General features: G+C 39.7%; 1 protein-coding gene across 1 annotated transcript in view; it reads left to right on the top strand.

Moving 5' to 3' along the window:
- Positions 1 to 239: 239 nt before the first annotated feature.
- fam20ca (FAM20C golgi associated secretory pathway kinase a) overlaps positions 240 to 24,358 on the top strand; it is a 29,668-nt gene continuing 5,549 nt past the window's right edge. The window contains exons 1-4 of the mRNA XM_033971406.2: positions 240 to 1,381; positions 1,907 to 2,091; positions 6,965 to 7,043; positions 23,959 to 24,051. Coding sequence (XP_033827297.1) covers positions 813 to 1,381; positions 1,907 to 2,091; positions 6,965 to 7,043; positions 23,959 to 24,051 — 926 coding nt within the window. The 5' untranslated portion in view covers positions 240 to 812. The remainder of the gene's footprint in view (positions 1,382 to 1,906; positions 2,092 to 6,964; positions 7,044 to 23,958; positions 24,052 to 24,358) is intronic.

Below are 24,358 nucleotides of genomic sequence, written 5' to 3'. Positions count from 1 at the left end.
ATCTAGCCCTTGATATCGTGTTTATCTCTGCCTTTGTCCTATTTAAATTAATAAACTAAAAATTAAAAAAAATACAAAACTCCCAGTAGACCGTCCTTTTTGCGGACGCGCACTTGCTCAGCCTTGGTGAATGCCTCTGTTTCTTCTATCGCCCTCTGCTGGCGGACAATGGCGTTGCAGTCCCAGCTGCTTTGGTCCATCCTCTTTTCCTCCTGCTAGCTCGCCTTTCATGTCACTACGGTGCTACTTGCCTGCGCACACGCACACCCATCTCTTCCTTATGACGCCACAAGGCTGGACATCGAGGGCTTCCATCATAATATTTAACACTCCCGCTCGGGATGAGCACTTGGCCGGGAGACAAAGCAGGGAACGGAGGACGGATGACAAGCGCCAGCCGTGCACCTGCCAGCACTACTCATATTGAACTTTAACGAGCAACACCGACAGCAGCCACGCAACGGGACGGCGTCAAAGCCCACAGCCTCGGACCACCTGCTCTCACAGGGAATATGTAGCTCGACCAGAAGTGTCCGCCTAAAGAAGTAGTCTGCATTTGATTCAGTGTTCTGTGCGTCTGATTCACACTATCTAACAACAATATGAATGAAGAGCGCCACTTGAGCCACTGTCTCGTAATGATTTCATCCAGCTGTGAGAGGAGAGTGATCTTGGATTGAAAAAGCTATACAGGCAATGGAGTTTTAGCAAAGGAGCGTGCGTAATGCGTGGAGTACAGAAAATATCTTCAAACCTCCGCGGCTGCCCTTTATAATTACACTTTTGTTGGAGCTCAATGCCGGTGCTGTGAGATGTTCAAGATGATCCTATTCCGAAAATTCAGAGTATTACTACTAATGGTGTTTTTGGTGGCGTGCACGATGCACATTATGATAGACTTATTACCCAAACTGGAGAAGCGTGCGACTGGAGCGGACGGCAGCACCAGTGAGGGCGGCTGTCAGTGCTCGCATCACCCGGGTGGAGAATCGCAGAGCTGGGGAAAGAATCGCGCCAGGTCGCCGGCTGAAGCCGGTTGGCCTAATAAACACGCGCTAAGAATCCTCCAGGACTTCAGCAACGAACCTGGCTCCAACCTCACGTCCCATTCATTGGAGAAGCTCGCATTGGCCGGGGACAGAGTGGCTGCGTTTGGGAGGATGAGAGCTCCGGGAGGGCGAGCAGCAGACCAGCACAAGCCGCTCATAGGGGACGCGACCGGGGGGATGACCGTGACAGCGCACGGTGGATCCAGACTGTCCGCGCTGTTTAAACATCCCTTGTACAGGTCTGAGCTCCCCACGCTCACGGACGATGACACTTTGTTTAACGTCAACACGGACATTAGATTTTACCCCAAAACCACGGGGAGCCAGGGATGGTAAGTAGGACGACGCACGCACAAAAGAGGGACAAGTGGGACAGTTACCACTCAGATTAAAGCCTTTCCATTCATACAATCTCTTGGCTTATAGTTACCCTATTTCTGACCGGGTTTAACACAGTAATATGGGTTATACATTCATATGCTCATTAATGCTCCACTGGGACATTGTTGATTATCATTTATCTTTAATGTTCCACTAAGCCCCATATGACTTGCCCTCATTTAGACTATGCATTGATTGAGATAAGGGAAGTGTTTTTGTGTAATGATTATTTTGAGAATATTGAATATTGTGGCTCCATAATGTTGATGGAATGGCCATTGGTGATTAGTATATTGGCATATGATCCACTTGAAGCCTATATTGTGAAATAACCATAGATTTTACCAGTCCAGTTCAATCTGATGTGTAATGACACTCAATGTTATACCTTCTTTCAGTATTCATGTATATTTGCCATAACACAATTACCAAATGTAAAGACAAAGTAAATATTTTGATTCTGGTTTTGATTATAGGCAGAATGAAGAGGGAAATGGTGAGGAGGAAGAGTTCTCTCCTACAGCGGAGGGGACAGCTGAGTCCTATCCAAACTGGCTGCGCTTCCACATTGGAATCAACCGTTACGAGCTGTACCCCAGACAGAGCATGGTGCTGGAGGCTCTGCTCAAAGACCTGGTCAGTCAGAGGATCACCAGTGTGGGTGAGTCACCAGCAAAATGAACATCAGTGTGCATGTGTCCAGGGATAACTCACAGCAGCACTTTAGACATAAAACAATGAAGGCAATATTATTTATGGCACTTTGTACAAGTCATCCTCAGCATTGATAAAAGATTTACACTGAAAGGTGCCTGTTTGACTCTAAATACAGTTTGAATTTTGGACTAAACTCTCAAAACAGAATGGAGTAATGCTACAGTCTGTAAATGTATTTTTTTTTTATCAATAGATGACAGATGTGACAGCTACACCCCTCTACCCTGGCTTTTGTTCAGGCTCATCCAAGGGTGATTCTAGGCTTCCAAGTTTAGGGATGCTTGGCACCTAGGGGGGTAATAACGGGGCAATGCATGCTCCAAAAATACCATACCATGTGCGCCACGCTCTTTCTTATCCATCTCTCTCTATTTCTTTATATCAGTCTATCTCTTTATATCAGTGGTTCCCAAATTAGCATAGGTGTTTGAGTCAAATCCTTCTGTGGTCTATGGCTTATTGTTTAGTCCCCCTCAGTTCATCATGCAAATACTATAAACTGTACTAATACTACTAATTTATTAAAGTATATTCCAAACTAAAAATAAACTCTCCCTTTCTCTTTCTTTCTCCTTCTCTGTCACTCTTCTATAGTTGTTTTTTCCTATGGTTGAACCGTGGCTTGGATGAATATGTGTGAATGAATTGGTGTTATTGTTGTCTGCCAGGGGTTTTCATTATGTGATTGTCTTACCTGGATTCTCACTTTTCCCTTAATCACTAGGTTTTGATGTTGTGTCATTTTCTTTGCTCTTTTATGCTGTCAATCAGAGTAGAGAAGTAGTAGGTTGAATATCTCATTAAGGTATTAGCATCACATCATTTCATTTTGCTTATATTTTACAATAGCCCTAATTATATATTATATATTGCACATGTAGCCTGTATTTTCCAATATATTATATTGTATTTTCTGTGAGAGACATAGGCCTACATGAATAATAATAGTTTGACATTCTTAGCATGACTTACATCGCCTGCAGATCTGGCTCTGAATCATATTTTTCTCCTTTGTCTAATCCAGACTATAGTTTGTCAGCAGTCACACTTCTGTGCCAAAAGCCCAATGTAATCATTTAACGAGGTAATAAACTATTTAAAAATTATGTATTATGTCGATGGGAGCAGATCCAAAAGCTGTTTGCAAAAGCTAGAGCTTTCTGTGCCTGTTCATGTGCACAACATGATTCTGACCCATTAGACGGAGAGAGGCGGGTCTTAGAGCTGAGATACGCAGCACTATTTGCTGACAGTGCACACTGGTGCCTGCTCCACAGACAGAGAGAGATGTGTCTGCAGAGAGAGACGGAGCAATTTCAAATCAACTAATCAACTAAAAGTTGCTTATACCTCTGTAAAGCATGGGACTGGAGTTTGACATACTGTCTGAAGATTCTCTGAAGTTTTTCAGACACACCCGCAGTGTAAGGGATGGTAACACCTCTCCTTCTAGGCTCAGATTCCCTGTTGTCCTGTTTTTTAGCTCTCTTAGATTTATTGAAGGCCCATTTTGGATACCCACAAGCAGAGAGGGCTTTCTCCACATGTTGCTCCTCCTTCACTTTTCCCTCTGTGTTTGTAGGCACCACTTGAGCTCTGTGGTGTAGTCTCCGGATCACTCAGAGTTTTTGCTGCAGTGGATGGTGTGAGTCAAACAGCAGGTATTGGTCCGTATGTGTAGGCTTCCTGTAAACTTCTACCTGGAGTCGCCTGTCCTCTCCTATTGTTACTGCACAATCTAAAAAGGCCAGTTTGTTCTCCTTGGCTTCTTCCTGTGTGAACTTGAAGAAGTAATGTAATGTAGTCTACTCCATTCAGTGTAGTGAAGAGTGAGCGTTACATTGGAGAAACTAAACAGCTGCTCCATAAGAGGATGTACCAACACCGGCGGGAGAGTTCCTCTGGACCCCAGTCCGCCGTGCATCTCCATCTTAAAGCCACTAACCACTCCTTTGAAGATAGTGAAGTTCAGATCTTAGCCAGAGAAAAGAAATGGTTTGAGAGAGGAGTTAAAGAAGCTATTTTTGTTAGGAAAGAGAATCCTTCCTTAAACAGAAATGGGGGTCTGAGACATAATCTCTCCCCCATCTACAACTCCATCCTCAGACCCAGAACAATGAGAACAATAGCAGGGTCGTTAAGGCTGAATAGGAGAGTTTCAGCTGAAACTTAAGACAATAGCTGTTTACAGTTTCAGTGTGGTTAGCTCCTCCCCTCAGATAGATTTAAAGGCAGTGGCCACCAGCATTCTGACCAGAACTGAAGAAGCGGCTTGGATGAGCAGCGAAACGTCTTCACTCCTACAAGATTTTTCCAGTTGACAGATTTAACTTTGTTGTTTGCGATTAAAGCTATCATGACGCTTTTACCTTTTCAAAAGTTACAAACAAGTTCAAACATTTCAATTGCATTTTAATCACTATCAATCACTCATAATTATGTCACATTTATGTGTCTTGTCTCCTTTATATCACCTCAGCTCTGGGCCCAGACAAGCCCATAAAAAATGTCTGTCTGCAAAAACCAAATCACGTCTGAAGTTTATGAGTGTTTGTGCTTTGGTGCCCCCTAATTGGTGCGCACATAGCACTTATCTGTCTCACTAGAATTACCAAGCACACATGGAGTCTTTCCTTGTTCAGCACTTTCTTCATAGTGTAGTACTCCGTACCTGCCTCTTCTCTTCCTCCTCTCTTTTGGGTCAGCAGTGGCTATTTGGTTCAGTCTTTGGATAGAGCCATACATCATAGGCATGGGAGCGTGAGGGGGCTCAGGTGAGGCGGATTTATCATCACAGCAGGGAAGGGTGACACAAGCAGCACCAGGAAGAGAAGAAGACAAGGCAATTTGTTTGTTAGGAAAGATGTATGGTTATAGTGGATGTATGGTGAATGGCAGAGTGGTTAGCATTGCACATGACTTGTGTTATGTATTATAGTTATAACTACATTTTTAATAGACGTATTAAAAGGCTTCTTAATGAAGGATTAGTTTATTAAGAATGTGATTTGGTTCAGGATTAGCAACTACTTACTTACTTAGTATAAAGTGGTACAGAGTTAGGCATAAATTATTATTTTTTGGTGATCCATGGCCACTCTATGCACTAGACATAGTGGGCAATATATCAAAAAAAAAAAAAGTTTTGAAAATATGCATAATCTGAACATTGAGTTAATTAGCAATAAAAAGCTACTTAAAACTAAAAAGACAAATTTGGCAATCATTTTTCAAACAGGGGTGCAAAACAGGTTTTCTTTTTTTTTCTTTTTTTTAATTAATTCATTTTTTGCCCTTCTGTGTTTAATTTTGCAGTCCTGTCACATTTGTGCAATAGTTAAACATTTCAAATACCACCTTATTATTGCTAGTGGAATAATGAAAAAATGCTGCCCACTTCTAAATAGATATTATCAGTAATTTCCAATCACATATTTTAGTTCTGGCAACAGTAACAATCACATTTTTATTTTTTTTTAAACAAATCGTAGTCTATCAATCATGTATGGCAGATGGCCTGTCACATAAGCCAAATGATTTTCTCACGTTAGATCACTACACACATCTAAACACACAATCAAGAAGGATTACTTTAGCATTAGCCTTTTATATGACCAGTACAAAGACAAGCCCTAAAGACAGCCCCTTGTGGATTGTGGCTTATACGGTTCAAGGTCATGTTGTTGAATCGTCTCTCAATCCACAAAGGTTTAGCTGTCCTGCTGTATCAAGTTTAAAAGATTTCTCCAGGCCATATTCTCTGACAAATCTGCCACATGCCACTGCTGCTATAATGCTCCTAGTGTATCTGTTGCCTCCTGGAGATGAGAAGCGCACACTCACTCGTTTGGGGTCATTTGGGTTGGACTATGCGCAACAGTGTATGTGAAATCCCGACAAGCTTTTGAAAATGAGTCACGGTAAATTGCATGTGCTGCCAGGGGTGAGTAAGACGAAGCCAAGTCGTCTTAAGAGTGGAGAAAATTAATGAAAGCATGACGCCTTGTGTGCAAGCAGGAAGTACGCTGTGACTGAGCGTAACAGGCAGCTCATGGCAGGGGGTCAGACTCATCAGTACATGCACTTTATTCATGTCTTCTGATTATGGCTACATACAGACATTTATTACCATGAAAAAATATCTAGGTTGTATATTTTCTCTCCATCAGTTACTTCTCAAGTTTATCATCATACAAATAGAAACTGGATGTAAAAATGACATAAAATATAAGACTGGAATCTCTCATTTACCCTGAAGTGCTCCAAGGTATCAAAAGTTTCCAAAGTAGTCATTTGGACAATGTTTTGAAATAAGATATTTTGGGTGCCATCTGGAAACCATTGTCAAAATGATGATGATATTTCTAGAAGTCAGTAGGTTGCAACTCTCCCACTAAACTCTGTGAATGGGCATGAAGTGAAACATGTTCTGTTCCAAAAATGCATAATTTAACTCCACCTCTGTCTGTTCTTTATAACTATAGCTTAGACTTGGAGTTTGTAGGTTAAGACTGTATAACATTAACTATTTAACTTTTAACAGTTTAGATTCACCAATGCACCTGGCATGTGCATGTCTGGCTGCACTCACACGTATGAACACATACCACATCAAAAATAAACTGGGACAAAACCATGAACTAAAAATGGACCTGACCAGAACTAACCCAGGACTAAAACAAGATCAACCAGGACAAGTGTGACTTCATGGTTATGGAAAGTATTCATAAAAAAATGCTGAAACAACTCATCTAACTGTATAAAACTCTGAAAATAGTGTTTGGTTTGATTTGATTTATTTATTTTTTATCTTGCAGCCATGAAATCGGGAGGCACACAGTTGAAGTTGATTATGACTTTCCAGAACTACGGGCAAGCACTGTTCAAACCAATGAAGTAAGTGTGGTTTTTTTTAATACTGGTATTTACATTTCTTAACTTCATATATCATATCAACACATCGTATAATTTGCCTCACATTTTTTCCATTATATGATCCTATCCTAGTGGGGAATCAACTCTTTGCTTTTTAATTATCGTCTTCAGGCATTTGTGTTAATTAAAATGAGCACTGAGCCACTGTGACAATGTCTAAAGGGAGACAAACTCTACTGTGTGCCAGTATTATAGACTACATAAAACATCGATCCATCTGTGTCCTTCACATTTGAATATAACTTACTTAAAGCTACCATCTGTATGTTTATTAGATTTTTATTTTTATTTTTTTTACCAGTAGATGGCAGATGTGAAACCTTTTTCCACCTCCCTCCACTTGGCTTTTGTTCAGTTTCACCTGTGCCTTTGGTCTTCTTTTTTAGGCCAAAGCTGGGGCACTGTCAGACAGCAGCTACCACAGATAGCATCTAGTGGTAATATGTGAGAATATAACAGGAGCAGCTCAGCCACTCTAATTACAGATGGTAGCTTTAATCTCCTTTAAGGTCCCTTCATCCATTAAACATAAAACATTGTTTACAAGTGTCCCTCAGAGATTATCCCCCAATCTCTGCCAATCAGATCATGCCCTGTCAGTTTTAAAACATGCCCACCCTTCAAAGTGCACATTAGCTGCCAACAGGGACTATTAACATCACATATGACATGCACTGAATATCTGAGTAATGATAAATGTACTCGAGGTGACAGGCATGTAGCTTCAAGCCAACATGGTATTACTGCAATAACATCAGCATCTATGTGGAAAGCTATATGGAGAATGTGCCGGAGCTGGGCTTTTCGGAGCGGCAACAAGAAGCCAATGACAAATAGAATGTCAGGAGTTATAAGGCTAAATGACAATAATATAAATACAACTGTCCATATAAATGTATAGATGATTTATAATACTAAACTGCCATAACTATTTCATAAATATTACAAACTTGTGGTGATCAAAAGAAGCTTGGCTAAAACTCCAGTTCAGACTCATTTGAAATGAATCTGTAAATATTTGTTATTTATCTTTATTTATACAGGGAGGGCTGTATAAATGTTTATTACTAGATTATTAAATTATTAAATTGCATTTGTGGCACCAACGTATCCAGTTTTGCATGGCCTTGAAATATATTCCATTTTTATATGAACCTGTGCTTTAAATTGACGTTGTTGGAGAAAAAGGCTAACCACTCAGTGCCAGTGTGCACTTATTGTTAGTTCTGATAGAGAAATTACTGAGGGAGATTTGATGCCAACCAGCAATTACACAACAGTCTTTCAAAAATAGTCTATTTTTATTGACTTGCTTTATAATAAATTTTGAATGAAATGACTTCATGTTGATAAGTTGTTTTGACAGTAATTACATATGAAGCCTGAATTATGATTTGGTGTGCGCAGATGTCTCTATTTAGCCTGTCATCTCCCTTTGAGCTTTTACACTCTGAAGAATCTCTCAAGAAAAAAAAACTTTCAAATGTATAAATATCACCTCTTGTTCTGCTTTTTGTCGAGAACATCAGCCGGTTTCATAGTTTCTGTCAGAGAGCACTGATGTGTCCCATTTTTCCTCTTCATAAAAACTGGTGCATTCTGGGTACAGTAGTTCAAACCATTTCATCTGCTATTGTTTCGCATTAGCTGTCCCATTGATCAGTGTCTAGTGGTGCTTAGTTGGAACACGCTTTGAAGCTGCAGATCTCCTTTGAGTTGATTCAAATGGTGAAGAAGCATGAATTGGAAGACTGCCGGCTTACATTCTTCCAGACATAAGCACTGTGCTGTGTAGTTTCACTCTGGAGAAGGATTTCATTTTTTACCTGTCTGAAAAAGTCTACAGTGTGCTGAGAAATGTCACTCATTTTGCATGTCGTGGGTTAGTCTTTGCTTTATGTCACAGTCTCATACTGTAAATGTAGGGGATGTAGTCAGCCCACAGATTTTTCAGAAAATTTGTCTGACAAATTTCTGAGAACCATAAGCACCAACAATTTAGATTTAATCACAATCCATTTTCATTCACTATCGATATAAGAGGTTATTAAAACCATCTCCTTCTCCTTAGAGTTTGCACTTCACTGTAGTTGGTTAAATGCATCTGTCACACTCAGAGTATAACAGAAACTGACCAATGAGACAAAAAAGCATTTTGACACAAAGAATAGATCTCGATTTGTTTTATTATCATTACTATGAGAGAATGCGTAAAAACTATGACAAACAGATGCTGAACATTGTGACACATAGAAAGTTTGGAAGACAGTGCACAGTGCCAGCTCGCCATAACTTTGCTTCTCCAGCTGGAAGATGCTATGTCTCTATCCCTATGTGCCAAACCCGCACTGTCCCATGACTGCCAAAGGAACTCTACATAAGACATAATGTTCATGTCCTGCTAATTGTTTTTGTCAGATTGAGGGTTGGGATTGAGGGAGGAGCTGGAGGCCTCAGATATGCAAAGAAGAATGAATTCCTGTAGCATGCCCACTGCACTGCTCTTGGATGGGGCTGATAGGCTAACACTGGAGGATGCTTTATGAATTGCAAAAATAGCCCTGGCGACTTTGATCATGTTTGTTGTTGTTTTCATGCTGTGAGCTGCTATAAGAGCCACAGCTCTGTAGTTTGAGTGTATATAGTTCATGTTGAAGCTATAGGCTAACTCAGAGACAGATCCTTTGTGCTGTAGACTTTTACAATGTTATTATTTTTATTCATTATTTTGAGTTTATGGTTGACAGTGTGTTACTCAGCAAATTTTAATCTCTGTACCTAAATAAAGGTTTTTGTCCTTTTAATCTAGTACAGTTTTACCAAACTGTAGCAACACCTAATTGAAAAGCATAAGACAAAACAACTATGAAAGTATAAAGTATACAGTATAAACTACAATAGTGTAGTGAAATAGTGTCAGGCCCTATTCAAACCCTCCTTACGGTTAGCGTCTATCTATTGTAATCTAGTAGCACTCTGAAGGGAGCATGACTTCGTCCAGAGAAACCAAAGTGAAACTAATTAAATATGTTGCTATGTTGTTTTTGGTGAATATAGTATTTTCAAAACAATAAAAGGTAACATTGTGATCTAAATATGTTTTGTGTTAGCAGTTAATACCCTATACAATAACTCCTCTTTAAGCTTAATGCTATGTAAAGGCAAGGAAAGGCAAGTTTATGTGTATAGCACAATTCATACACAAGGTAACTCAAAGTGATTCACAGAATAAGAAAAACACTAAATTCACAATACAACAAATCAAAACATAAATAATCACAAATAACCACCATAAAATTAACATTAAAGGAGAAAAGTGCTGAATAAAAACCTTTCAGTCATATGCACAGCTAAACTGTTTTGAGCCTGGATTTAAACATTGTCAAAGTAGAGATCCCAGGGGAGGTTGAGGACATGGATTCCGAGTGGGCCATGTTCTGATGCGGCCGTTCGTAGCTGTGGTCGTAAGGTCTGTGGTGCTTGTCACAGAGGCAACCCCAAACCTGATGGTGGACACTGGAAGTAAGGCAAGCCGTCAGGCTGAAGGAGTTCTATCGGTTGGCTTGTGGGACTCCTGAGGCAGCTGATGTAATGTATGTTCCAATTACAGGGGAATCACACTCCTCAACCTTCCCGGTGAGGTCTATTCCAGGGTACTGGAGAGGAGAAGCCAACCGATGGTCATGTTTGTCCCAGTTGAGGAACACTGGACCAGCTCTATACTCTCCATCAGGTGCTCAAGGGATCATGGGAGTTTGCTACCAGTACCAGACCTGAACCAGTCCACATGTGTTTTGTGGATCTGGAGAAGGCATTTGACCGTGTCCCTTGTGGTGTCCTTTGGGGGATGTTTCGGGAGTATGAGGTCCGGGGCCCTTTGCTAAGGGCTGTCCTGTCCCTGTATGACCAGAGCAGTAGCTGTGTTTGCATTGCCGGCAGTAAGTCAGACCTGTTCCCGGTGCATGTTGGACTCCACCAGGGCTGCCCTCTGTCACCAGTTCTGTTCATTGTATTTATGGACAGAATAACTAGGCGCAGCCAGGGGCTGGGGGTCCAGTTCAGGAACTACAGGATCTCATCCCTCCTCATGTTGTCCTGATGGCTTCATTGAGCCAGGACCACTGGTCCTGCACTGGGGCAGTTTGCAGCTGAGTGTGACATGGCTGGGATGAACATCTCCCTGGGGTTGGTGTTACAGGCATATCCCACCGGAAGGAGGCCCTGGGGAAGATCCAAGACACACTGGAGAGACTATGTCTCTCGGCTGGCCTGGGAATGCCTTGGGATCCCACTGGAGGAGCTGGAGGAAGTGTCTGGAGTGAGGGAAGTCTGGGAGTCCCTACTTAGGCTGCTGCCCCGCGATCCGGCCCCGGATACGTGGAAAAAATGGATGGATGACTCCTTTCACTTGGGATATATATTTCTTTAGCATTTTCCTACTACAGCACTGGTTTGTCAGCTCCGTCACCACTGTTGCCTTAGCTCGTCCATCAGCGGGTGCAGAGTGGATATGGTATGTTACAGTTACAGACAGACAGATGTTCTCACAGCTGCAGTCTCACGTGCACACTGGGATCTTGGTACTGTGTGGGAGGTTACCGAGTTCAGCCCTCCATCCCATGCCCTGTGCACTGTGTCAAATCCAGCAGCACCACGGCACACAGCAGCTGGGTGGAGGCTCTCAAACTGCTGGTGTTACTTTGGAGGAAATAACTGATATCTCACACTCAATATCACATCACTTTTTACACTGCATTATTTAACAGCGCTCTAATGGTTTTACAGTGAGGGCAAAGGCATCTTATGTGATGTTTAAGATGGTGCATAGATCACAATCTGAATGTGTTGCTGGCTCTAGTGAGATATTAATATTGATAAATTATCAATGGTAAAGGGGGCACATTATGTAAAATGTATTTTTTTTAGCTTTTAACCATGCTGCTGTTCCCTCACAACAAGCTTACATCAAGTTATTTCAATTGATTCAAGCATGTTTGAGTAATCCGTCATTGTCCTGCATTTGAGGCTAGAGTAAAAGGTGGATATTTGTCTTTTTGTTGTTTTTTTTGTTGTTGTTTTTTTACTCAACTTGTCACAAGGGATTGCAGCTCAGCATCAGGCCTTCAGTGCACCTGTCTGTGTCAGCTCAAATCTTAAATAACTTTTCTGACAGCTTCACTCTCTCAGATGCTATACCAAAAACACTAGATCGTCTGAGACACCAAACACCCCCCTCTTCACACTCAGCTGAAGAAACCTCTTCAATACTGTACATAATAGTGTTCATGTTGTAGTATTTGACCATAGAACCTTATCATTATTTCTTAGGGACTGACTTCACAAAGTTGCCATATTCATTTTTTGGCTTGACATTTTTTCAGCTGACAACAATCTCATATTTTATGTTTTAAAATACCACTTTCTGAAGCTATTGTTATTAAATTATTTCACATTATTTTACTCACAATGACTTTGTGCCAGTTCTTGTTTCATGTGGATAGGCCCAGTAATTACAGGGATATTCACCATCTGACAGTTCAATGGCAGATTTAACCATAGAGTCTGACCTGTTGTCCTGCTCCGTTTTAAACTATAGGGAGTCTAGAATTTTGTGATATCACATGATCCCAGCCTATGCTTTAATGGCCTAGTTCTTTAGTTCACTGCTTTCTTTTATATCTTGTCACTTGCTTTTGTGCCTCCCTTTCAAAGCATTTCAAACTATATTTGCGTCAAGCATTCCAAATACATCATGTCTGTTGCATTTGTTACATTCTCCTTGCATTTCTACTACAGAACTCCACCATAATCCACAACAATCACTCCATATCCCATTTTAACAAACAAGATTACATTTTAAACCATGTTAAATTATTGGGGTCACGTATTGACAAATCTTCCCAAATGAAAAAGTGATGTCTTATGTAACATGTTTTGGTTGGGTCCAGTAGAGGACTTGTTTTTCCTGTGTCTGTGGTGCATGTTGGCTGTGGTTCCCGTCTGTATTTGTCGCTGCTTTGCTTTGGTTATGCCATTGAGCCAGTCCTATGCTATCATTATAGTCTAAAATACTTGACAGGGGAATTCCTAAGCTCCCCACTAAGGAATGCAGCCGGAGCACTCAACTGGAAAGTCGAAAATTCATCTAGCTACAGGAGGTGAATTTTTAGGAACGTGGGCAGGGCATTCCATACGATTGGAAGAGGGAAGGCAGGTGAAAAACACATGACTTTGTACAGTTAATTGAGGGGCATACTCCAAGGAATTAATGTACTTGAGAAAATGAAGTACTTGATTACAACAAAGTTCTTTAATCTAAAGAGTGGAATTAAACCCCACAGTATTCAGTGATAGATAATTAAAGTTTAGGGCTGTGCAATTAATCACATTTTAAGTGCAATTGAGATTCAGTCATTTCAGATTGTCAATGTTCAGCGTGGGGTTTTTTTTTTTAATCAAGAGGTCTACAGCCAATCATCTGTCAGTAAAAGTATATGGTTTGGAGCAGAGTTGCTCAGTTGCATTAATCTTTATTATTTATGTTCAGGAAATAAATATTGAAACACTGTATTTGTTTTTCAAAAGACAAAATAAAATCAAAACTCATGTTTGATCTAATCTGGATTCAATTTGTTGTAATATTTTATAAATGCTATAGTCTAAACAATAGTGTTTAGACTATACCATCTTATGACACAGTAGTATTATAAGATAGAATAGTCTAAACAGTATTATTTGTGTTCTGTACACATGGGACAAAATTATCACCTCTTAAAATGACAATAAAAGCTGCAATATTTGATAAATAGAGCTTTTTTGCCATAAAAGTAGAAAAATAAAGCCTAGTGTTTAGTAAACTGTAGTGTAGTTTTATGAATGGGGTTTAAAAACAACAATATTTATTAATTTGTTTTTGCTATTGGCTCTGGTGACGAAACAGCTTTTTGCTTTATCTTGTGCATTTGTGAGGGCACATACACAATAGTATGTTTGTAACATTATTCCACCTACTTACAGTACAGTATAAATGACTTTGAGGACCACACAGACAGCATTATATAGTCTTCATTCACAGACCTGTGTAAAGCCTGCTCAATCATTAGAACAGGACCTTTCCCTGTTCTTTCCCAGGTAGATCGCTCACCCGAATATCCACCCAGACAACCAACAGTTCCGGGACAGAGTGGAAGAAAGGGTGCTTTGTAACCACTGGAACTTGGGCCTTTTGTAATCGCATGTAAAGGTTAATACATCCATTGTAGGTTATAGGTTATAGGACCCATGCTTGTTTAGGCCTGTCCCCACTCTTGAGCTAGGTGGCAATTACCCTGTACATGTCTACCCCCCATCCCCCCTCAGGTCCTGGGATGGCACAGAGGGAGCAGAAGGTGGAGGTGAATACCACCATTGTACAGCAATTAAACCAAAGCAGGCTTCTGTATAGCTCATGTCATTGTCCAAACAGGAAGTGGGAGGAGTCAGTCCCCAGGTCTGATATCAAGGGACTGCGAAGGTCGGAATATGATCCAGGGGTTTGCCTGGGTCACCCCCCTTGGCTCAATTTCCTTTCTAATGGCTTTGAGCGTTGAGATTCAGACAGCAAGATAACAGAGTCACAAAAAGCCAATCTAAAACTAACCATGCAGTCAAGGCGATGCAACATCACCTGGTCAGTGGGGCCGAGATCACATGGATTACAGTGAGAGCAACCATCCATTCAGCAACAGCTGGACAGACTAAACTCATATACAGGCTTTATTCATGTTTAAATACAAGACATAAAATAAACACAAAATGAAAAGTTTAAAACTAAAATACAAAAATACAAATGTGTAGAGGAAGGATTTAGTCTCTATGGGTTTCAGCTTCCTGTTTTTAATTGTTAATTGCCGCTGTAATGGTGCTATATTTCATCGCTCTGAAACACATGGATAACATACTGTTGATACACATGTGTATTGTTGCTGTTGTGAAAATTACTAAAAAGAATTTGCAATATTGACTTTATTCAGTGAAATCTAGGATCATTTACCCTTTTTTACCTACAACCCAAGCTGATCAGCTGATCAGCTGATCATCAGCCGATGATTACAGATGACTATATCTTGATCTCGATTAAAACGTAATTCATTGCACAGCTCTAACCTTTACTTTATGCTTTAGGCTGATAGGGAAGGAAGTCGCTGAACACGATCACAGACACAGAAATCAAACCTTGGACCTTCTTGTTGTGAGGCAGGGATGCTAACCCCTCAGCCACTGTGCCTTGTCGGTTATGTTCTTGAATTCACTGATATTTTAGTATGAGGTTTACAGCTCTGGTTTTGTAGCCGCACCCACACATCATCATTAGCGGGTGATGCATGTAGACCGCTGTGTGGTGGCATTAAAGGTCATGTTAGAAAATGCTCCTGTCATAACATGATGTATGGACACAGGCTCAGAAAGCACTCTTTGCACTATAGGCCTCTCAGAAATCTATGAGTCTTATTACACAACAAACTGCATTTTATTGTGTGTAGATCACATTTTAACAGCATAAGATATTTGGCTTTTAGTTTAGATAGATAAAGCTTGACTAGAACTCAACTTGTGCAAAGAACACATGACTAATTCTGTTCTACTAATTAAAAACTAATCTCAAATTTCGATTAAGTTTGATCTGGTTTTATAAAAATGCCATTCAGTTTTCATTTCATAAACAGAAACAATACAGACTCATTGCCAGTTAAAACAGAAAGTGGTCAAATTGCGCGAACTTTGAACTCTACACCACCTGCTTTCACTGACAGAGAGATGGCTTTGGACCCTCCCATAAAAAAGCCAAAGCGTATTACTGATTTTTTGACAGAATTTGAATTAAAATTGGCTTAATCTGCAGTCCTACCCATAAGACCCATCTTGTACTACCAGAAGCAGCCTGGGTACCACAGTTTGAGAAGCCTTATCCTCAGTGAACCAGCGCGCAAAAACACAAACCTTGAGACTGTTTTTGCTGCGGTCCCACCACTTCCTCCTTCTCCGCCATCACCCCCTCACACCACAACGACATCTCCGAGCCACCACTTAGACCGCTGATAGATGGTTCTATTTGGAAAATGGCATCTAACCGCTAACCACTGAGCACAACAAGGCCAGTGACAGGTTTAAATGGAGAAACAACACACAAAAGAACCTGGATTTGGACGTTAAATGGCTTTCTGGAAAAACGCCTTTGGAATTTTACTTACTGAAGTTTTAAACACTATTTTTAGGAGACAAGGGAGGTAGTTTTAAAATTGTGAAATGGCAAATTGAGCTGTTCACTGTGAAGCGTATTCAAGTGGACATACTGAGAGCTCTGCCAAGTTTAGACTACTCTGGGTTGTGGTGACCTTAATGCACTTTTCACAAACACTAACAATGCCTTTGGAAATTTACTAAAGCAGAAAGCTAATTTAGACTTATTGTTGTTATACATTTTGTTGCCACCGGGGGCAGTGTTAATTGCAATATAGATGCATTAAATGTTCCAAAATCAGTAAAGCCACTGAAATGACTCTAGATTTTGTCATAGTCGATCTGTTTGCGTTTCTCTTTTGTTTTCCAATTTGATGTATGCATCAAAAATAGCTCAGAGTAACTTTGACAAGGTCTAAAGAAGAAGTGATGCATGTGGGGATCTTGACATAGACAAGCTGCTGTAGCTCACTTATGCAACGTTAGAGATGTTTATTGTTTTGGAATACACAGATGCACAGTGACATAAGTAAATGTACCAGGATGCAAGAATTGACGCCATATATGCAGTTATTTCTGATTCGTATAGTGAGGCCATATGTTTAAAAAATCCACATGAAAACATTAAGAGCAATCTATCTTCTGTTTTCACTACTATGCAGTTCTGCAGTACCATGCAGAGTGATCAAATGTCACCATGTATTCCTTTGATTTTAGTAAAGTTAACTGTATTCCAAACACCGCAAATGAAAAAGTAACTGTACCAGAATAAAGTTTCTCAAAATGTATGAATATGTATTTTCGGTACATGTGTTACCTCCCAGAGGTATATATATAATAAAATACAGTCTAAAAAGGTTTGAGGTGGGTAACATAAACCTAAAGTTCACACACTGCATTGCAAAGTATTTATTTGGCAGTATTTCCTTGAAACTTCAGTTTGTTGTTGTGGCACAACTTAAGACTTTTTAGTTTGTCCATGAGGAAACCAAGCCTATGTTTGTGTGTGTGGCATTTCCTTATCTCCAGGTTGAGCTAATGGGATTATTTAGGCTGCGGCACACGAAGATATTCAGCTCCAGACGGACGCGTGATAAGGAGCGTCCAAAATGCATCCTCCCAATCCAATTAAGCGGTCCTGGGCAAAGATCAGGCTCTTATCTCAGCGTGCTGGCCCAGACTTCTGAGATCGTGTTGGAGATTTGGCCAAAAGTCGTGCATCTAGGATTTGGCATCATTTGTGTTGTTTAACAACCATTTAGTGATAGTAAAATGCATAATTATTTTGGAGGGCATGTAATATGAAGATGTATTTAAGATAACATGGTATAGAACCAATATTAATGGTCTCAACATGATAAAACTTTCTATTTTTGTCTTTTTTTAAATAAAAAAAAAATATTATCAACAAGTTAAACCAGCTGCACTTTTTCTGAAGCTGCCAACCAGGTAGCCAAGTTTTGCTACCAACCAGGTAGCTTCATCAGGGCTTGTGTCAGGGACTTTGACTCCCACTAGGTAGAGCGTTGGCTGGTGATGGTTTAGTTATGTCACCAAAAAAGACCTGGAGCATCCTTTCTATGGCTCTGTCCCAGGTGTGAGAAAGCTGTAAGGGCAGTTCTCTGTGTCTGTTTGGGGCCAGTGTTTCATTCACAGCCTCCACGACCTCCATCTCTCTTTCAAACCACTGAGGCTCTTGATCCAACAGGAGGTGGTTGTAACAGCATTTACAGTGGTGAAACAGCTCCGCCATTTGAGCTGTGCCTCTGTTAACAGTGTCTCAAAACATCCTCTGGCTTGGACTCTGCTGAGTACCTGCACATGGAGGAGATGGAATACACTTTTGACAGCTACACCTTCCTGTTGAATCAAGAGCCTCAAAAATCTTCTGTATCCTATGGATGCAAAATGTTGCTGTTTTAACCAGGCCGTAAAATAGCTGCTTTGCTGTTTCAGTCCTACTTTTAAACAATGCAGTCCACATGCCTATTCTATCCCCATTGGACAACTTCTTTGCTGATAGAATCCATTAATATTCAAACCCCAAAACTTCAGTTTCTTTCAGTGCCCTAGACAATATATATTTCTCACACTTAGACTACTCCTAGTTTATTGTTTATTTTACTGCATATATTCTTACTACTGTGATGAAACAGATGTGTGGAGAGCTGTCCAGGTTCACAGTCAAAAGGCAAAGAGAAAGATATTAAAAAATATATCATTTTGTTAAATACATAGGACCATATTATCTTTTACATTACATATCTTTTACATTTAGCAAAATGCTTGTATCTTTTATGATGTCCTTATGCATTTATTTCTTGTCTTTGTCGTAAGCCTGTAAGTTGAGCTGAGCTGTGTGAAACAGGAAACCAATGCTCCCAAACATTTGACATTCTCACAGAATATTTCACGCTGGATTGTGTGCGTGCAGTTGAACTGTCAAATCTCAAATACATTTCAATGACAGGTGTTTTTTTCACCCAGGAATATTTTTTGGATGAGTCATAAATCCAATTCTTACATATGTAAAACCTGTGAATTGTATGACTAAAAATGAAATAGATCTGGTGCTACTCAGAAAGCCAAATGTGGTGGTAGTTTAAGAGCCACCGCTGGACATGAGTTTGTGTGTTGACAGTTTACCGTAAAAAGCTCTCTTTTTATAGGATTTCACATACAGTCATTTGTGTTTACTTTAAGCCTATCACACGCCTTTTATATGAAAAAAATGCAATTAAGACTTTGACAACTTAATCCACTTAGTGCACAAGCTGTGGGCCTTTAAAAGCTTATAGGTGACAACAAAATACCTTTGACTAACATAATAAATGTACCAAACAACCTAAAGCCATGAGGAGGAGGGATTATTATAGTAAATGTCTCATAAGGCTACACTGCAGCTTTGCTGCCATCTTTCCTCATGTTGTGCACACCTGAACAAAATTAATATTATATTTTTATATTTTCTCAATTGTGCAGAAGATGCGTTTGATTCTTGTGGATAGTCCCATAGCACTTTGTCTTGACCTCACCATCTCGTTTGGCAGACAGAGTATTGTGAAATGATATACAAATATATTTTCAGGCCTTGTCTTTAGCATTGAGGCTGTAATTGTGGCCATTAGTGCTGCACAATATATTGCAATCAAATGGAAATCATAATTTGATTTGCCACAATAATCAAATCACCAAGTCTAAAATTACTTAGAAAACATATATTTATAGAAAAATGTAGTTGTGCCTGTAATGACACTACACACACGTTCTGAAATTCATGGGATTCTTGTATTAGTTTAGAAGTTCATATTTACTCAAGTGCCAATGTTAATGTTGTTTACAGTGTGCACCAAATTTTTAAACATACATTGCACATCTAATCGCAATCACAGAAAAGTTGCTAGATGTTCTTCCAAAATTGTGCCATCTGTCCAAATTTAACTCTTGGACCCCATTTTCCCTTCGTCTCTCAGACTAAGCATCTCAAACACACATCGTCCATACTTGTGAGGCCTTTGTCCTCCGCCTCCAGGGGCAGTACTGAGCTCTGGCGGAAAGAGATAGTGTCCCAGCCCACGGACACATGGCCTCCTCAAACACTTAACAAAAGCACAAACCATAAAGGAAAGCACCAACTGAACTGTGGGTAATAGGATAACAATTAGTCTGATGACAGACTAATTGCAATAGTTGGCCAGTACAGTGTACAATGATGCTGTTAGAGGCGAAGTGTCTCCAAATTGCTTATATGACTATTGTTGTTTTAGGAGATATGCAAAATTATCAAGCAAAAAGATGAAAATAAAAAATTAAAAAAAATATATAAATGTTGGCTGACTTTAAAAGAAACATGCAGTGTAGTAGTAAAGGTACAGGATGATGAACTGAGTGCTTTTGTGGTTTATTTTTACAGTGCTTTCAATATGGGCTTAAAATCATATTATTGAGTGTTTTATTCCCAATCAATTCTGAAAACAGTTGATCTGTGTACATTGCTGTGGATGTTGTGGTCACAGACCCATTATAGCCAAAGTTTGTATATGTAACTCTCATAAGAGATTAACCAATGTTGCCATATATTCATTCCTAATAAGTAGCTCACTTATTACCCACTTTAATATCTAGCAACTTCCAAACTCCTTTTACAAGTCAGCTATGTTAGATCTGCAGCATTTTTATAACTACCTTCCCACCCACGGTTGATAGCTGGTTTCTCCCTCTTGGCACTAGCTCTGTGTTGGAAATAGCTGAGGCTGAAGACAACTTGTGTAACATCGATTTGAAATTCAATCTAGACACAGTTTCCTCCGGGCCATGGCTGAGTTTTAGATCCCTCTCCAATAGTGATGGTGGAAGACGTAAAGAAGGAGAGAAGCCTGGCAGCTCAAACACTCTGTTACTTTTAGAGCATATACGCTCAACCCAATCTGCAAAAACGTAAAAAGAACTAATACAGTTCATAATAACAAAGTGGTCGTAAATGAACAAATGTATTTTTATCAAGTCACATTTGCAGTTACTAATGTTTTGGCAAAAATAGATTCAAGAAATAATTTATAGGAAAAAAAATCAAATAACATTTTATATGCATTTTTGCTTATTAATAGGAGTTACTAGGCCATTTAGTCTTACTTATGTAAATAATATTTTGTTGTAATCTCTGTTTTCTGATACATCTGGGTATAGTCCATAGTTATTTTATTTCTTGATCCTCTCCCTTCTCTCCCTCTCGTTTGTCTGTCACTTTGTCTGTGAAGTGCTTCTACCTCCAAGTGTCTAGACTAACTCTACTAGACTAATGCCCAGACGCTTCCACAGGAGACCTATAATCAGGGGCAAATGTGATGGATATGCTCCATCTATATAAACAGACAGATGCATTCAGGCTGTGTTTGATGGATTGCATGGTACAGTGCTTTGAGTATTGGCTCATACCCAAAACATTAGCTGCATTTGTTATCGGTATAGCTAATGTATAAATGTATATAATCATTTACTTGCTTTTATTGGCCCAAAAATTGTCACAGTGTTTGTATTTTTATTCAAACTCAGCTGTTCTGTATCTGCAGCTGTTACTTGGAGGGGGAAAAAATGGTTTTATTATATGTAGTTAATGTTTTGAGGAAAGAAAGACTATTTTCAGTCTCTGCACCAGTAGTGGTTGATATCAGGTACTGGCAAAGTATTGATTGGATGTGGTTGATTTACATGGCATGTCTGTGTCACACCAGGTAACAGCATTGCACATTATATATGTTTTTTACAATAACTCAAACAACAAAACAGATCCAACTCATCAACAAACTAGTCATGTTATTATAAGAAAAAAAACAAACTTTCAGGTAAGTTAGGGAAAATCACCTTATGTGCCCAGACCAAGACAGCTGCCAACTTCTATTTGTAATGTGATTACAATTTCACTGCACGACTTTCTTTTTCCCATTCTGCATGTGTAGCTCTGTTCCCTGGGTCTCTGGGTAGATCTTTTTAATCAGAGTTGAAATCGTGGCTCTCCCCAGTCGAACCTTATCTCCTCTCGTCATTTCACAGCAGACAGCGATACAAAAGTGGTTCGGCTGTTTCTGCGCTCTCCCTGTCACCACTGTGTATCATCACTGTGACATAAACAAGGAGTCAGCGTGGTTTTAAACTTTTAGCCTCTTCACAAACCCTGCTGCAATCTAACATCAAAACTATAAGTGTATATAAGTGTGTGAGGAGTTTATAGCACAACTGCACATTGACACGTTTTTAAGTCACCTGAGATATGTTTTGTCTATTTAAAAATGGTTTACTGGGTCTGTCTTATATAATTGTAGTTTCAATATTATTGTTTATCGTAGTATATCTCTGTACCAATATTTCCTGCTTCAGAATTTGTTATCGTGACAGGCCCACTTTTTTCCACATTTGTTTTGATGTAGTCGGACCATGCATGTCCCTGATTGGCTACTCCACCTGTCAATCACACCCATTGACCTCAAGGAGACTCACCTCTGACCAGACTCACATCTTTGTAAAGTATTGAAGAAGTGTGTATTGTGGATCCTAGGAAACCATGAGCCTCCTTTGGGTGTGGGAATTTTGAAAGTTGGCATTTTGGGTAATCCAACATTTGTGGATGCGGCTTCAGTCTTCGATCAAATCATTGTTTATGTCTTGTAGCTATGGTAATTAAGTAGCTAAATGTAACAAACTTGCCACACAGAGAAGTAGAACCTTATAACATACAACTCATAATGCAGGATTTGACTTTTCGAGTATGAACAGATCTTTACCGGATCTATAAAAGGACGTACTTCCAGGTCTAAACTCGGAAATGGTCTAGTACACATATGTCAAATTCATGTCCCGGGGGCCAAATGCGGCCCGCCACGTCATTTTATGTGGCCCACGAGAAGGTAAATTAAAAGGCATGACTGTCATTTTACAATAAGTCTATACTGCTTTAATGTGTGCACTGACAGTAAACTAATGAGATTTTCCCAGCAAGTGGAACTGAGAAATATTTGCAAATAATCATCACAAAATGTCCATGAAGAGGAAAATTGTTGGCATGGAAGGAAATTTGGAGGAAGAAAGGTGAAGGCGAATACAAGTTTGTGCTTTGAGGAGAAAAAACTGTATGTTTTTTGTGTTATGAAGCAGGATCGGTACAATCTACGTCGACATTTTGACACCAAACACGGAGCTAAGTATGCAAAAGTTAGTCTGCAAGAAAAACAACAAATTGTCCAATAATTAAAAGGCTGTAAAAGGCTGTATTTGAAGCAGTGCTAAAGGTCTGTGAGCAGGTGTGTCCCGACCAGATACACACTTTTAAAAATGTCAGTTTTTTAAGTTAAAAAGTAATTACATTTATTTTACATGACATTTGGTTACATTTAGTGATATTTACACTGCCGCACAGTTACATCTGGCCCTTGATGGCGGTCATTTTGCTGATGTGGCCCTCGGTGAAAATGAGTTTGACACCCCCTGGTCTAGTAGTTGAGTGTATAAATAATGATTAAAAACAACGTCACTACATCCCGTCTTTAAGGTCACCTCGAACCCCCGTGTTAGCTTCTCTTCCACCAGCTCTTTGTGTAAACAGCCTTTTATTCGCTGCTGTGCACTTTGAAAATAAAAGCTCTATTAGTCCCCTCTCCTGGCTCTGCGATCACAATGGAGGTGAATTGATTTATGGGTAAATGCTGCTTTGGTGACATCAAAGAGAAGATAGGGGACAGGTTATTTTGGCCGTCAGTGGTTCATTTCTTTTCAAACAAGGCAAAGAACAAGTGAGGACAGAATGTAGGACGTCACCCCAGTGTTCAGTACAATTACATGGGGGGAATGGATTTGAAAGAGACACATAAAAGCATGCTTGGGTAATGCTGTGTATGAAAAACATTTGTACTGGCCACTCCGGTCACTGCCCGCTTCAGTCAAAATCAAGTTTGTGTGTTTCTTTTCTGACCTCTTGTGGCTGAAGTCGGACTGTTTGGCTTTAACTGCAATTGAACAAAGAACAAGTGACTAAACTCTAAATCTAAACTTTTTTATTATCATTTCTCTCCCCTTTAGTCTCTTTGGCACTGCCCAATTTTGCATGTGTGTGTTGGGTAAATTAATATAATGGATTTACTAATAAAGTGTTTCTTCTGTTTTTCAGGCAAACTCGTGAGCAGCAGACACCTCCAGACTTTTTCTACTTCTCTGACTTTGAGAGACACAACGCAGAAATTGCAGCCTTCCATTTGGATAGGTATGTCCCTTTAAGAATATAGGGAACATTTCCATTATTCCTTCAAATATATATTATTTGTAAATATATGGAATAAATATATAACTGGGAGTTTTGTGTGCTGATTTTAGTCAGTCAATATCAGACGCTTTTAGTGAGTCTGTTCTGTTTATTTATCAGACATTATGGGTAGCTGCCATTGGTTTTATCTGTCAACAAAACATTCTTTAAGTAATGGCCATATTTCTGCTGGCTCTATTTCATACCCAGAAGCAAGCTCATTTCACTGGCAAAACTATTTAAATTAATCTTCCGTTTCTTTTGCCAT

This window comes from Periophthalmus magnuspinnatus, chromosome 8, assembly GCF_009829125.3.
Source record: "Periophthalmus magnuspinnatus isolate fPerMag1 chromosome 8, fPerMag1.2.pri, whole genome shotgun sequence".
Taxonomy (NCBI): Eukaryota; Metazoa; Chordata; class Actinopteri; order Gobiiformes; family Gobiidae; genus Periophthalmus; species Periophthalmus magnuspinnatus.
Note: the sequence above shows the minus strand (reverse complement) of the source record. Positions and strands in the feature narration are given on the sequence as shown.